General features: G+C 42.6%; 1 protein-coding gene across 6 annotated transcripts in view; it reads right to left on the bottom strand.

Moving 5' to 3' along the window:
- The window catches only part of CDK5RAP2 (CDK5 regulatory subunit associated protein 2), a 134,921-nt gene that overhangs the window by 64,886 nt on the left and 55,974 nt on the right, over positions 1-14,061 (bottom strand). For all 6 annotated transcript variants that reach the window (XM_080990771.1, XM_080990766.1, XM_080990767.1 and 3 more), the window contains exons 16-18: positions 12,289-12,416; positions 7,234-7,349; positions 5,906-6,034 (exon numbers count right to left, since the gene is read on the bottom strand). In XM_080990771.1, coding sequence (XP_080846897.1) covers positions 5,906-6,034; positions 7,234-7,349; positions 12,289-12,416 — 373 coding nt within the window. The remainder of the gene's footprint in view (positions 1-5,905; positions 6,035-7,233; positions 7,350-12,288; positions 12,417-14,061) is intronic.

Genomic DNA, 14,061 nt, shown 5'->3' with positions numbered 1-14,061 from the left:
AGGTATATGAAGTAAGCAAGAAGAAGGCTTGGAAGTTGCCTTGCCACCATGTTGCAGGAGAGATGTATTTGGCAGAATCCCAGACTGCATTACTCAACCAAAATACTTGAAGCTGTTCTGTTTTGTGCAGCTTTTGAAAGTATTGCATGCATTTGTATCTGAAAGTATTGCATACACTTTCTGTTCTTTTGTGCTGCTCTGTACTTTCACCCACCTCCTGGTCTTTGGAGGCCCAGTCAAGAGGACCGAAGCAGATCCACCAAATATCCAAGAGGAAGCCCACAAGCAAAGAAGGTACTGAATCCTTCTTCCTTCTCTTGCAACAAAGGTCATGCTCCCTATCTTGCATTTGGCAACTGTAGTCTCAGTATACAACTCAGTGTCCTCTGGGTACAGAAACTGTAATAATCCAATTTTGTACATAGTCTTACATAAAAGTCTTCCTATTACATAGTTTTTAGTCCTCACTTTGGAGGTGTAAAAATATGAATGTATTATCTTAAACATTTTATTCATCATTCATTCCAAAAGAAAATACTTCTTAGTCCAACATTTTTCAGTTGGAGGGGGCAAAAAGGGGTTGGACGGAAATGAGGGGTTAGTTTTCTTCCATTTTCCCATCTTTCCCCTCAGGACTTCACATTTCTAGTGGCAATGGGGAGAACTCACTTGTCAATCACCTGACATAATAATGATGGCGCATGAACTGCTTTTGCCCACATGGACAAACAGCTGATTAGCAATGCTTGCAAGCAACAGCTGTGTTTTTACCTGCCTCACAGGTAAAATCATATATAGGCATGGCTGCACCAAAACAGCCTGAAAGGACAAATGAGAAGGCCTGGGTGCCAGGACCTTGGTGCCCCACTATTAAGAGCCAATGGGAAATTTGGGTCATGTGATAAACAGTTTACTGAAAAGAAAAATATTTTATTAAGACCTCAGATTGCTCTTTCTTAAGGCTAGCTTCATACATTACCTAAGAGAGTAAAAAAGCATCAAGGATTATATCCAACTAAGTTTTATTCAGAGTAGACCTTCTGGAATTAGTGGACCTGATAGTCATGTCCATTGATTCCAATGGGTCTTCCTGGAGTAGAACTGGATAAAACTCCAAGTGTATAAACAGAGGCCTGACAGTTGGCTTAATCCAGCAGGGCTCTTATGCACTTAAGAAGGACATGAAGGCAAGAGACCTCCCCACACCATTGTTCCCCAGCAAATGGTCTTCAAAAGCGTACTGCCTCTGAAACTTGATACAAGAAAGCATACAGTCACCAAGAGCTCCTTCCCGACCAGCACCAAGTTACTAAAATTGTGTTGATCTACTTTAAAAGGCCACCAAAGAAGCAAGCAAGCATAGAGCTGCATTCAAGACTTCAAGTGTTAGCTTCTGAGTGATGGAGAAATTGCTGTACCCCAAGGAAGAGACTTTTAATGCTTGACCAATTTTTTTTTTAAAAAAAATGTAAAATATGTGGCTCAAGGCCAGGAGAAGGTCTACGAAGGATAAAGCTTCCTCTTTCAAATCATCCCATGGCAATGAAAAACCTTGAGAATGTGTTTTTTCCTAAATGAATAGTTGATATGCTTGGTTTGCAAAGATCCCATGAGTCCCAGAGGCAGGACTCAGCACATCTGAAAGCAGATGTTCAGAGGACAGCAGAAAAACAACCTTTTTTATCTCTCTGTTGGAGCCCGAAGGCACCCCATACAGCTCAGAGCTGCGGCAACCCAAGGGAGACATGACTTAGGAAGACTCTGCAGCGGGGCTTAGCAGGATTGTGTTTCTGCTGTCTTCACGGAAAGAAAAAATAATACATTTTTTAAAACAGCCAAGAGAAAGTCCTGGGCTCAGAGAGTTATATCTTGATGGGCATCATGTGCTGGTTGAGAGGAATGAACAAATCCCATGGCAGCACCAAATGAAGCAGATTCCAATACGTTAAAATAAGCCCCACTACTCAGAATTTGACCAATTCAGTATTCTAATATTTATTCAATGTGGGTGGCACACTCAATGCTGTACAGAGCTGAGGGCCGAATTAGATGTGATGATGAAGACCCCCAAATACATTCCCCTGCTGCTTTTAAAGGTGTTCATAGCACCTTGAGGAAGCAAGGGTAGAGATCTGGATCAGCACTGTTGTGATGCAGAACAGGGGAAGGGCATTAAGCCTTCCTTCCCTATGAAAATACCCCCCAAAACTCCTACAAAAAACTGCCTACAGGATATGTAGGTATAACCCAGGAATGTGTATGTTTTCAGTTCTGGGCACTGCATTTCAAGGATTTAGACAAATGACTTCAGAAAAAGTCAATGAAGAGGGTCAAAAGTGCAGTCCTGTGGAGAAACGTTGATGGAACTGGGATGCTTAGCTTGGAGAAAGTCGTGTAAGCACCTGAAGGGCCGTCAGTTTTCTCTTTTTCCAGTTTCTCTTATTTTGCTAAAAGATATAGGGCTATCAAATGTCCAGGACAGACATTAAATATAAAAACACATACATATATTTGTGTGTGTGTGTGTGCTACTCTTCAAGAAGAAATAGGATTGTTTTGCACACTAGTGCCAGAAGCACTGTGATACCACTGTGTAACATTGGGGGGGGGGTGGAGGGGGAGAGGAAAGCAAGTTTTCAGCCAATATTCCCCCCAAACAACAATTTAACATGCAGATTCTGGGATTAAGGCCATATTAGATATCAGAATAGGGACGCGAGTGGCGCTGTGGGTTAAACCACAGAGCCTAGGGCTTGCCAATCAGAAGGTCGGCAGTTCAAATCCCTGCGACGGGGTGAGCTCCCGTAGCTCGGTCCCTGCTCCTGCCAACCTAGCAGTTCAAAAGCACGTCAAAATGCAAGTAGATAAATAGGTACCACTCTGGAGGGAAAGTACACGGCGTTTCCATGCGCTGCTCTGGTTTGCCAGAAGCGGCTTAGTCATGCTGGCCACATGACCCGGAAGCTGTACGCCGGCTCCCTCAGCCAATAAAGGGAGATGAGCGCCGCAACTCCAGAGTCATCCACGACTGGACCTAACGGTCAGGGGTCCCTTTACCTTTACCTTTAGATATCAGATTAGAACAGACTGAAATGAGTGGTGAACATTTGGCCAACATCATTTTTTCAAGAGCAACCAGTCAGATGCCGCTACAGTCCTCCATCAGGGCATGAAGGCTACTATCATCCGCTGCTGCCTCCCCCCAGCCCATAATTGGTATTCATAGGCAAACTGCTTGTGAATTTGAAGGTTGCATTTAGCTACCAGGAACTAATAGCTGTTGATAAATTTATCCAAGAATCTGTCTAACCCCATTTGAAAACCATTTATTCAGTCTACCTTAAGATTTGTCTTTCCCCCATCTCTACTCTTTTGCAAGCTCCATGCAACTTCTGAGGCCTTGCTCCATGGTCCCCTACTGAATTGTAGACTCACAGACCTGGAAGCAATCTTGGTGACCATCTGCATCAGCAATGCCAGATCTGCATTGCAACGACAGCATCCCTGACAGATTGCTGAAGGCATTTGAGCAGAGGCTAGATGGCAAAGGAGAGTCCACAATCTCCCGAGACAGGCGCTACAGGCACTATTGAACAGTGTGTATATATATCCCACCTTTCCTCCAATGACCTCAAGGTGGTGTACATGTTTCTCTTCTTCCCCATTTTATATTTGTTACAACCCTGTGAGGTAGGTTAGGCTGAAGGATTGTGATTAACCCAAGATCACCTAGTGAGTTTCATAGCTGGGCAGTGTTTTAAACCCTGGTCTCTCAGGTCCTAGTCAAACACTCTAACCACTACATCATGCTCTTACCATTGCATAGTTTATCCTAATGGGAACCTCAGGCTCAGGGACCAAATGCAGCCTACCAGGACTCTCTGGCTGTTCTTTAGGACTCTCCCCAGGCCACACAACCTACTGACCCTTCCTTGCACCCTCCTTGAATATTTGTTTCTGGCTCAAATGTGGCCATTTGCTCTGAGAATGCCTCTACCTTGCCTGCAAGCCACTGGCATTCTCAGAGTTCAAGGACACTCAGGGTTCAAAGCTGTGCCTGGAGGAGTGTGACATATGGAAAGGCCTTGGGGAAATTCCAAGGGCAGAGAAGCCTGAAGGGTCACAATGGGTCTCCGGTCCTGAGATTTTATCATCCCTGGTGTAGCAGAAGTACTTGTGTATTCAGGGGAGGGCCACAACTCAGAGGTAAAAGTATTTGCTTTGCATGCAGAAGGCCCCAGATTCAACCCCCAGCATATCCAAAAAGGTTCCCTGCCCCAATTCTATTGTATTTTAAACTGCTGTTAGTCGCCCTGAGATTATTTATGATGAGGGGTGGGGTAGAAAGCTGAGAAATAAAACTAAAAAAAAATACTTTTCTCAGTTACGTTTACTAGGTATCCAGTAGTATTGGAGCTTTTTCAGTTGCCATGCCAGTTCCACAGAATGGCCTCCTCAGGGAGGCCCATCAAGTCCAAGCACATAGGGTTAAGACCTGGCTCTTTGAGAAGGCTTTGGGGTCTTTCATTTTCATGAAAGCTGGTTTTTGTTCCTCCCACTCCATCTGCTTGGATTTTTGACTGAGGTGTGGTTGCTGAAATTTGTATAGTCTTTATTTATCTTTATTATTAATTAATAACTTGGGGCATTACTTAATCCCTTTGTGTTCTTATTACTTGGTTTTTCTTGGCTGCAAGCTTCATTGTTTTTGAGAAAAACTGGATTAAAAAATGTGTAAAAAAAAAACCATACACACAAAATCCTGGCCAGACTTACAGGATTCTTTTTAAGGAGTAGAATTAGATACTATATGTGAACCACTTTGAAAAAACTCAAAAGTGTTATATAAATGCCACTGTTGTTGTTTTCTGTTGACAGTTGCAGGGGAATAGTACCCCCTTGAGGAGAGCAGCGCAAATTGCAGCAAACATCTCCCCCAAAGCAACGCCTCTGCTTTAAGAAATAGCTACCTTGTAAAAACCCACATCTAGTATTGGGGTCTCAGATCAAGACAGAAATGCAGGGAGATACTCAGAAGCCTCCAGTATGCTTATAACCAGAAGTTAACACAGTCCATTTCAAACACACACACACACACACACACACACACACAGTATCAGGCTATGTGGAGTCCAGTGCCACGCCAATAATGCATTAAGAATGTTGCATCCTCACCTTCCAGCAGGACCCTGGACACAGATACCAAGAATGAGGCAACTATAGAGGCACTCAATCTGAACCCAGTAACAAAGGGCTCTCAAGCTTAAGAACTGAGAACCCAAGACTGCAGCCCTCAACCTCAGCTCTATCAAACGATTGGACTCCTCAATGCCCAAATACCTTCCACTCCACCAAGCCATTTGAGCCTCTGTATCATCTCAACTGCTTTACATGAGATGAACCAGAATTTTGGGTCATTGAATTAGTGCTAACACCACACTCTAAATCCCAAGTTGACCTCACTTAATGGTTTCGTGTAGATGCTGAACAGCAAGAGATGGGGTGGGAACCAAGCTCTGTGAAATCTAAAAGTGTAAATGAGACATGGTCAAGCAGAGATCTAACATTGGGGTGGGATTCTGGTGCCCTCCAGTTATTGTTGGACTACAGCTCCAATCAACCCTGATCACTGGCCATGATGACTAGCATTGATGGGAGTTGTAGTACAATGACGTGTGGAGGACACCAGGTTCCCCATCTCTGCCCTAGTACCACCTTTTGGAAGCAGTATGAGCAGAACCATAAAAAAGCATGGTACCTCAGGTTAAGAACAGTTTCAGGTTAGGAACGGACCTCCAGAACGAATTAAGTTCTTAACCCGAGGTACCACTGTATCTAGAAATCATGTTTTAAAATAAAGCTGCACTTCCACCAGCTTTAGCAGCACCAGGAAACTAAGTCTCACCTCACTCTGGTCTAGAGTATCCTGACTTTCCTTTGCCACAATGTCCAACGTGGAGATTTCAAGTTGATTTTTTTTTAGGTTTTGATTTGCCAAATGCAGCTCCTTCACGACTGAGAGGAGTTCAGCAACCTGAAAAAGCAAAAGGAAGCCTTTAGAGACTTTGGAAGCTCTTAACATTCTTCAGCCTGCTTCATACATCATGATTTCAACAACCAATTTCTTAAAAGATACACTGTAGGTGTGCATTGCCTGCCAGTTGAAATTGTTCATGTTTGAAGTGTGTATGCATCCTCCCCCCCCCCCCCCGAGTGTATACCCCAAGAAACCCATGACAGGGAGTAAAGAATCTGAGTACATGAGAAGAGCCTATTGGATCGGGCCACTGGCCCATCTAGTCAAACATCTATTTCTCACTGCAGCCAACCAGATGATGATGGGGGTGGTGGCTGGCTGTTGTTGCCACATTTTCTACAAAATTCTACTCAAAGCAGTTAACAACAGAATAGCCCAAAGACAAATATACAATAACCATAATTCAAATAATACAATATACAACATACAACATTAAATTAACAATTAAATAATAATTATTTTAAACCAGTAATTTTGGATGCATTTAAAATCAATTGTTTAACAAGCATAAGACATACCACCAAACCAATAAATATTCCAAAATAGCTAATGACAGTAATAACTACAGAAGATGCCCATGGCAGGCTTGCAATAAGGACCTGAGGGCAATGGCACTTCTGAAGAAAAAATACATTACAGTTGTAATAGGTAAACTCATTACAGTTCTTAATAGGTACACAATGTGGTTCTGATCTGTAATCATAACAACCACAGGATGTGAGCAATGGTCCTTGGTATGCAGAGAAAGAACAATTCTTATTTCAATAACTCCCATGAATCTTGCAGCACTCTAAAGAAAAACAGACATATTGTGCACTGTAAGCTCTCATGTGGATTACTGGAATGTGCTCTGTGTTGGGATACCTTTGAAAAGTATTCGGAAACTGCATTTAGTGGAGAATGGCACAGCATATTTGTGGCTTGGCAGGGCAGAGTGCATATTACTTACAGTAGCCTTTCCCACCCTGGTGTTCCCCAGATGTTTTGGACTACAACTCCCATCAGCTCCAGTCAGGAATAATGGACAGATTAGTCTGTCCTGATGCCTGGAATCTGCAACTGCCTCTTGTACATTTATAGATCATGCAGGTCCTCCCTGGACCCAATCCTCCAAAAATCACCCACATCCAAACAAAGAAGCAGGCTGGCATGCCCAAGAAATACTGGATGACTGTAAAGGAACAGGAAAACAATACCTTTCTCTTAAGCTCCTCATGAGACAGCTGGTCCAACTGCAACTCCAAACCACCCTGGTCTCTTAAACAAATGCTCATGTAAGACGTCTGTTCTCCCCAAGAAGATAGGGTTTCCTCTATTTTTTAAAAAAAGAAGAAGAAGATAGCTTAATCTATATAATTGCATTGGAATTTCCTGCTCTGGCCTCGAAAAACCACCAATATATTTTGTAACTGAAGTACCCATTCAATGGAACGAGTGTACCATTATTTGCAGATCTCTACTCCCTTCTTACTGCTGTCACATCCACATACTCTGTGATTTTGTGCATGTGCTAAAAGTGCATATAATATGAAACCAGGTGCGGGATTCAGCAGTTTCTTACAAAATCAATTTGTTGGTCCTTATGACTAAAACAGAAGGCTGAATGTTGTAAGGGCATTACTTCAGGAAATCTCAGAAATCAGCAGTGGGAATGAGTGTTCTTCAGGGATTTCTAATATCCTGTGGATAGCTCAGTTGGTTAGCGCATTGTGCTGATAATGCCGAAGTTGCAGGTTCGATCCCCGAATGGGACAGTTGCATATTCCTGCATTGCAGGGGGTTGGACTAGATGATCCTCAGTATCCCTTCCAACTCTACAATTCTATGATTCTATGAACCGTTCAAAGGGACAGAATTATGGGGAAACGATGCAAGCCTATTTTGTTCAGGGCTCAGAACTCAGCCATGCTTGCTGCAGATTCTGAGATGCCTTAGTGGGTAGATATTTTTTGACGTACAGTGGTACCTCGGGTTACATACGCTTCAGGTTACATACGCTTCAGGTTACACACTCCGCTAACCCAGAAATAGTGCTTCAGGTTAAGAACTTTGCTTCAGGATAAGAACAGAAATCAGGCTCCGGCGGCGCAGCGGCAGCAGGAGGCCCCATTAGCTAAAGTGGTGCTTCAGGTTAAGAACAGTTTCAGGTTAAGAACAGACCTCCAGAACGAATTAAGTACTTAACCCGAGGTACCACTGTACATAATATACATGACTGTTTCTGTCTACCATGATGCAGCAAAGTAGTCAACTGACTGACAGACTTGGATGTGGTCAGAGGGGTCCAATACCAACATCAATATCAATACCAAAATCAATATGAATTCATTTTCCTGCTGACAAACCCTCCTCCTCAGCCTCGAGGTTCTCAAGCAGGGTCCTGCTCACCCATAAAAGTCTCACAATGAGAAGACTTCCTGGAAACAGCGGACATCACCCTAGTCTCTCACTCTAGGCTTGCTTTTTATGGGCCGGTCCAAGTTGGATGTTACATCCTCAGGCTCCCTACTAGAGCTGGCCAATATCTGGTTTTCAACAACATGCTATATCACCAGCTAAGCAATGTAATATACCAATATATCACAATGTCTGAAATAAGGATGGAACTATGTATAGGTGAACGAGGTAATGTCCTGGCAACTGATACTACTCAGGGGTCTAAAACTGACAATTTTTTAAACATACTGTTACAACTGTTATTTTACAGTACAGATAATTTTTTAATTAGCACATATCTCTTAAATTAAAGTTGCAGAAGTACAGCTAGAATTACAAACTAGAAAGAATGGATAAAATTTTACAGAACAAAAATTTATTTTAAAAAATTTGCCAGGAAAAATTGCATTTCTTTTATAAACCAGGCCAAACTAGAAAGAATAGATAAAATTTTATAGAACAAAAATTTATTAAACAACTTAATCTATTTTCAACTAATCAAAGAATAATTTAAGTAATTTACAAGTGTCAAGTTGCATCTGCTTCTCCACTCAGAGGGCCAAATGCATGAGTAAGCCCCAATGAGTTCAACTAAATGTACTTCTACCTCCCTGGGCGTAAGCCCCATTGAATTCAGTTGGGTGCACTGCTTACTAACAAACACCCCGTCATTCTCACCTCACAACTATCCAACCTCCTATTTCAGCATAAGGTGGCCAGTTAAATCTCCCTCTTCCATTTCCCCCTATTGTGATGCAGAAGCCTCACCCCCAAGCCCTCAGCCCACCAATCTCTCACTTTTTATCAAAGGGAGGCAGCGAGGGCAAGCAAGCAAAGAGGTAAGTTCTTTAAAAAAGAAAATCCCTTCCTTTGTAATATGGAGGGAAGCTAATTTGGGGGGAAACAACAATGTAAGCACCAGAAAATGAAAATAAAAACACTTCCCCCCGTTTTTCTGCCAGTGGGACTTGGTGAACAGCAGAGAATAAAAAGAAAGAAGCAGCACATAAGGAAGTATAGGGCTGGGAAAACAAATGTGTGAGAAAGCAAAGGGGAGAGGAGATAATTGGGGAGAGTTCAAGGATAAGAAGAAAATGGGGAACATAATGAGGGGGGACATGGGCAAACACACACATGAAGAGGAGAAACAAAGAGCATTGACAATAGAGAAACAGGTGGGAGACAGAGAGAGAGAGAGAGAGAGAGAGAGAGAGAGAGAGAGAGAGAGAAGGGAGGGAGGGAGGGAGAGAAGAGGCTTAAACAACAGGGCAGGCTCAGACCTGCATCTCCCTCAGCCATTTACCAGCCTGGTACCTTAAAGCAAGAAGCTCATGGCGTCACCATCTATATTACTAAGGAAAGTTCCCGGTGGGCTGCTTTTGTCTGAAACTGCTCTGAGGATTGTTGCCCACTGCAGGAAGCAGAGAGCTCAGGCAAGCTGCAGGAATCACGAGAAAAGCACTGGCTTCATGGTTTTTCTAACATCATAATACGTGATATATTGCCAGGTCAAATATTTTGAAATGGTTATCATGATGTGGATTTCAAACCAGTTTTGGATGATAGATCAATATATTCCTCAGCCCAACTGCCCACAGCTGTGTCCCACACCCAGTTCCAGGTGAAGCAGGTTTATTGTTTCCAGCCTCTAATCCTCATTCCACAAGGAGCTGGCCAGGGTCCTGAAACTAGTTTGCCCTCTTGCAAAGTCTTACTTGTAGCCCTGTGGTGTCCTAGCCTAGAATATTGGGTAGACTGTAGCTCAATGGCAGCACACACACTTTTTATGCTGAAGATCTGTTTCAATCCCTGGCATCTCTTGGTAGAACTGGGAAGAGACCCCTTCCTGAAGCCTTGTAGAACCACTGCCAGTAGTGTAAACAATACTGAATTAGATGGATACTGAATGATCTGGCTCAGTGTAAGACAACAACCTATGTCCCTACATAAGAATAAATGGACTGTGTACACCATGGGTAGGCAAGCTAAGGGCCGGGGCCCAGATCCGGCCCAAACGCCTTCTAAATTTGGCCTGCGGACAGTCCGGGAATCAGCGTCTTTTTACATGAGTAGGATGTGTCCTTTTATTTAAAATGCATCTTTGGGTTATTTGTGGGGCCTGCCTGGTGTTTTTACATGCATAGAATGTGTACTTTTATTTAAAATGCATCTCTGGGTTATTTGTGGGGCATAGGAATTCGTTCATTTTTATTTTTTTCAAAATATAGTCTGGTCTATATATAAGGTCTGAGGGACGGTGGACCAGCCCCCTGCTTAAAAAGTTTGCTGACTCCTGGTGTACACTCATTACGTAAGTGGTAACTGGGCTGCTATTTCAAAGCCTTTATGCATGTATGCATGTAGCAGAATGAACTGGCTACCTTGAAGTGGAAGAATGGACTGAAGCGCTCAACTGTGGAAACCCCAATATTGATTGGTTGCCCTACAGAACAAGATCCTTGTAGGTAGGAAAGAAGCACAACAAAGAAAAAACTATGCTAGAACCTGAGCTAGCTTTTCACTTGAAGCAAACTGGTTGGTGTATGTGTTTTTAAATGCAAGGAAGCATTTATATTCAGCCAGAAGTCTACCACCTCGCTCTGCATCATGCAAAGATCAGGTCTGAATCCATTACTTTACACTGTCTGATAAGGTGGCAACACTGTATTACAAGCCTTACACTTCTTAAATTTTAGATTATAAACCCTACTAGGCATGAAGTTGTTTGCAAATGATTAAAAACTAAATGCTTAGTACATGTTTAGGTGGTACATAACAACAGTAATGAAAAATGGTAGTGTAACAGCCTGCTAAAACGGGAGGAAATTGTTGCTACTTACTTCTGTCCCAAAGCATTCCCTTTAATTGAAATAATTTTTACCCTCACACTCCTTTGTAACTTTTTGACATTTTAGACGTATTAGATTTTTTACTAGCAATCAGTATGCATTGTGAATCTAATGCAGAATCATAATTTGCATATTTAATAATTTGGAGCAAGTGCAAAGTAAAGGTGGGACAGGAAGGATAGAGGGTGAGGGAGAGAGAGAGAGAGAGAGAGAGAGAGAGAGAGAGAGAGAGAGAGAAACCAGAGGTCTTGGGGGGAAACGCCAGGTTAATAACAGTGCAGAATATATATTTTTTGGTTTTGGTGCAACAGACTGCGGGAACTGAATAGAAAGAATGGTTTGTGCTATTTAACTGAACAATTTGTAGAAAAAGACCTGTTGTAATCAACTTATTTCAAATCCAAATCAGCTGGGAAGGAGGTATAGTGACTTAGCAGATCTCCCACATTTTATACCAGGGACAGAGAAACCTAGTCCAGGGCAAAATGTGGCTTTCAAGGTCTACCTGGCCCTCAAAACTTTCCCCAACTGCCATACCCCTCACTGGCCCTACTGCACACCTGAGTGTTTTTGGCTGGTTGGAATGTGTCTGTGAACTCTGATAGTGTCCCTTGTTTGTCTGGTGGATTATAGAAAAGGGTGTGTGAGTGTGTGTATGCAGAAACTAGCCTACTGTACAAAACGTACAATTTATATTCACTGCTCTGTCCACTTTTGCATCTGCACCCACCCACCACTGACATATGGAGTCAAGAAGGTTGCTTGGAATGTGGCCCTTGCTCTGAAAATGTTCCCCATCCCTGCTGTGGTTCATAATTAGCTGCTTCAAATGAGCCATCTGTCATGGATGCTGTAGCTGAGATTCCTGCATTGCAGGGGGTTTAACTAGATGACCTTTGTGGTCCCTTCCAACTCTACCAATTCTATGATGCTATGAAAGATGCTTTGCCACATATTCTTCCTTACCTTCTCTTCTGTTAGCTTTGATTTGACTTTCCAGCCCTCTCCGCAAATTCCAGTTAGCTAAGATGTCATCTTCTAGTTGCTTACGCAACACAGAAATGTTGTGCAACTCTTCTTGAAGGTTAGTTATGCTAAAATAAAATTCAAAAGTAAAAAAAATCAGTATGCTGAAGTTGTAAGGAGGCATCACTCAAGGTTCATCAAACAGTTGGGGTCATTTTCTTGTGAACCTCTGGCATCTTTTATACATCAAGGTTCCGATAAAAGAATTCACTCCAAAGCAGAAAGAACTAAACTCTCTTGAAAGCATGCAATCCTCTCATCTCAACACACAGCATTAAAAAAAAAAAATCTTTACATAAGACGAAAGGAATAGAAACCCTTGCACATCTACATTCTGGCATCTTTCAGAACCTTCAAGGCACACTTAATGGGCCAACTTCAAGCTCATTTCTCCCTCCCTCAGAAAAAATCAGACTGAAGTACATTTGGCACATCCTGTTGTTCTGCATCTATGAGCAACTCCTCTGTCACATATATTAGATTTATTTTATCTCACACATCTTCCACTGAACTCATGACTTCCACACTCAAAGGTGTGTGTATGTGTGGAAAATCTCCACATTTTAATATAAATGTAGCTTATTTTAATATCAATTGTGACACAGGCAAAGCATCCAAGGATGGAGCTGGTTCTCAAAAGTAAAGGTCGTTGGGGATGATGACATGGCAAGCAAATTGGATCACATTTGCATGGTTAAAATAAGAAGGGGAACATGCTGCTGGCCAGAGGCAGGATGTTAAAAGACCTGAGTACATAAAACCTTTCCCTGCCTTCTCTAGGTAGAGTGAAAAGTAAGCATCTGTGAATACCAATGCTAAGGTTGCTTTTTAAGTCAGTCTAAGAAATAGGGAAAGAGAAAGAGAAATCTTCAAAGGAGAAAGGATTCATTTAACACTAATAAATGCTCAGCTCCCCCAACCAACAAAATAAAGACAATAAAAACACATTTTTTAAAAAAACTATGTAAACCACAATAGGTGCTCCTTAAAACTCCAGCCGCACCTGCCCTACTTCATACAGAATACTTTTAATAGGACAGGGGTGGAGAACTAATTACCCTCCTGAAGTTATTGGTCTTACAACTCCCATCATCCCCAGTCATTGACTATGCTGGCTGGGGCTGATGGGAGCTCGTGTCCAACAACTTCTTCAGGGCTACCGGTTCCCCACCCTTTTCCAGGCCTGCTCAGCATTGTCTATACCACAGGAACCTATGGCTCTCTGGATGCTGCCGGCTTATAGTTCCCATCATTCTTGACAACTGGCCATTCTGGCTGGGGCTGATGACAGCTGGGAGTCCAGCAACTTCTGCAGGGCTACAATTTCTCCATTTCAGCATTAGAAAGAGGCTCAGCTCTTTTGCTGTTTAGAGGCAATCACTGCCTGGCTTCTGGCATCCAAGTGGAAGAAGATGGCAAAGTAGGAGCAAAACTAATAATAATAAAAATCCAAGAATTAATTATTGTTGGATTTTTTTAAAAAAAGAAAAAAGGCCACTGGCTTTGCCTAAAACGCATAACTGTAATGACGGTCATTCCTTCTGGGACTTAGCTGACAGCAAGAGTTAGTGCTGTCTCTGCAGCAGGGTCATTTCTCCTCAGGAGGAGCGTCACCTTCTACTCAGGTGGGGGGTCACTTTGCCCCCAGGTAGGTCGGTCAATTGCTATCAGGTGGGGGGTCAAGATTCCCTCGGATGGGGGTCAATTCTCCAC

Source organism: Podarcis pityusensis (assembly GCF_964106645.2).
Source record: "Podarcis pityusensis genome assembly, chromosome: Z".
In the NCBI taxonomy this organism is placed as follows: Eukaryota; Metazoa; Chordata; class Lepidosauria; order Squamata; family Lacertidae; genus Podarcis; species Podarcis pityusensis.
The sequence above is the reverse complement of the archived record's forward strand: the minus strand, read 5'-3'. Positions and strand labels throughout refer to the sequence as shown.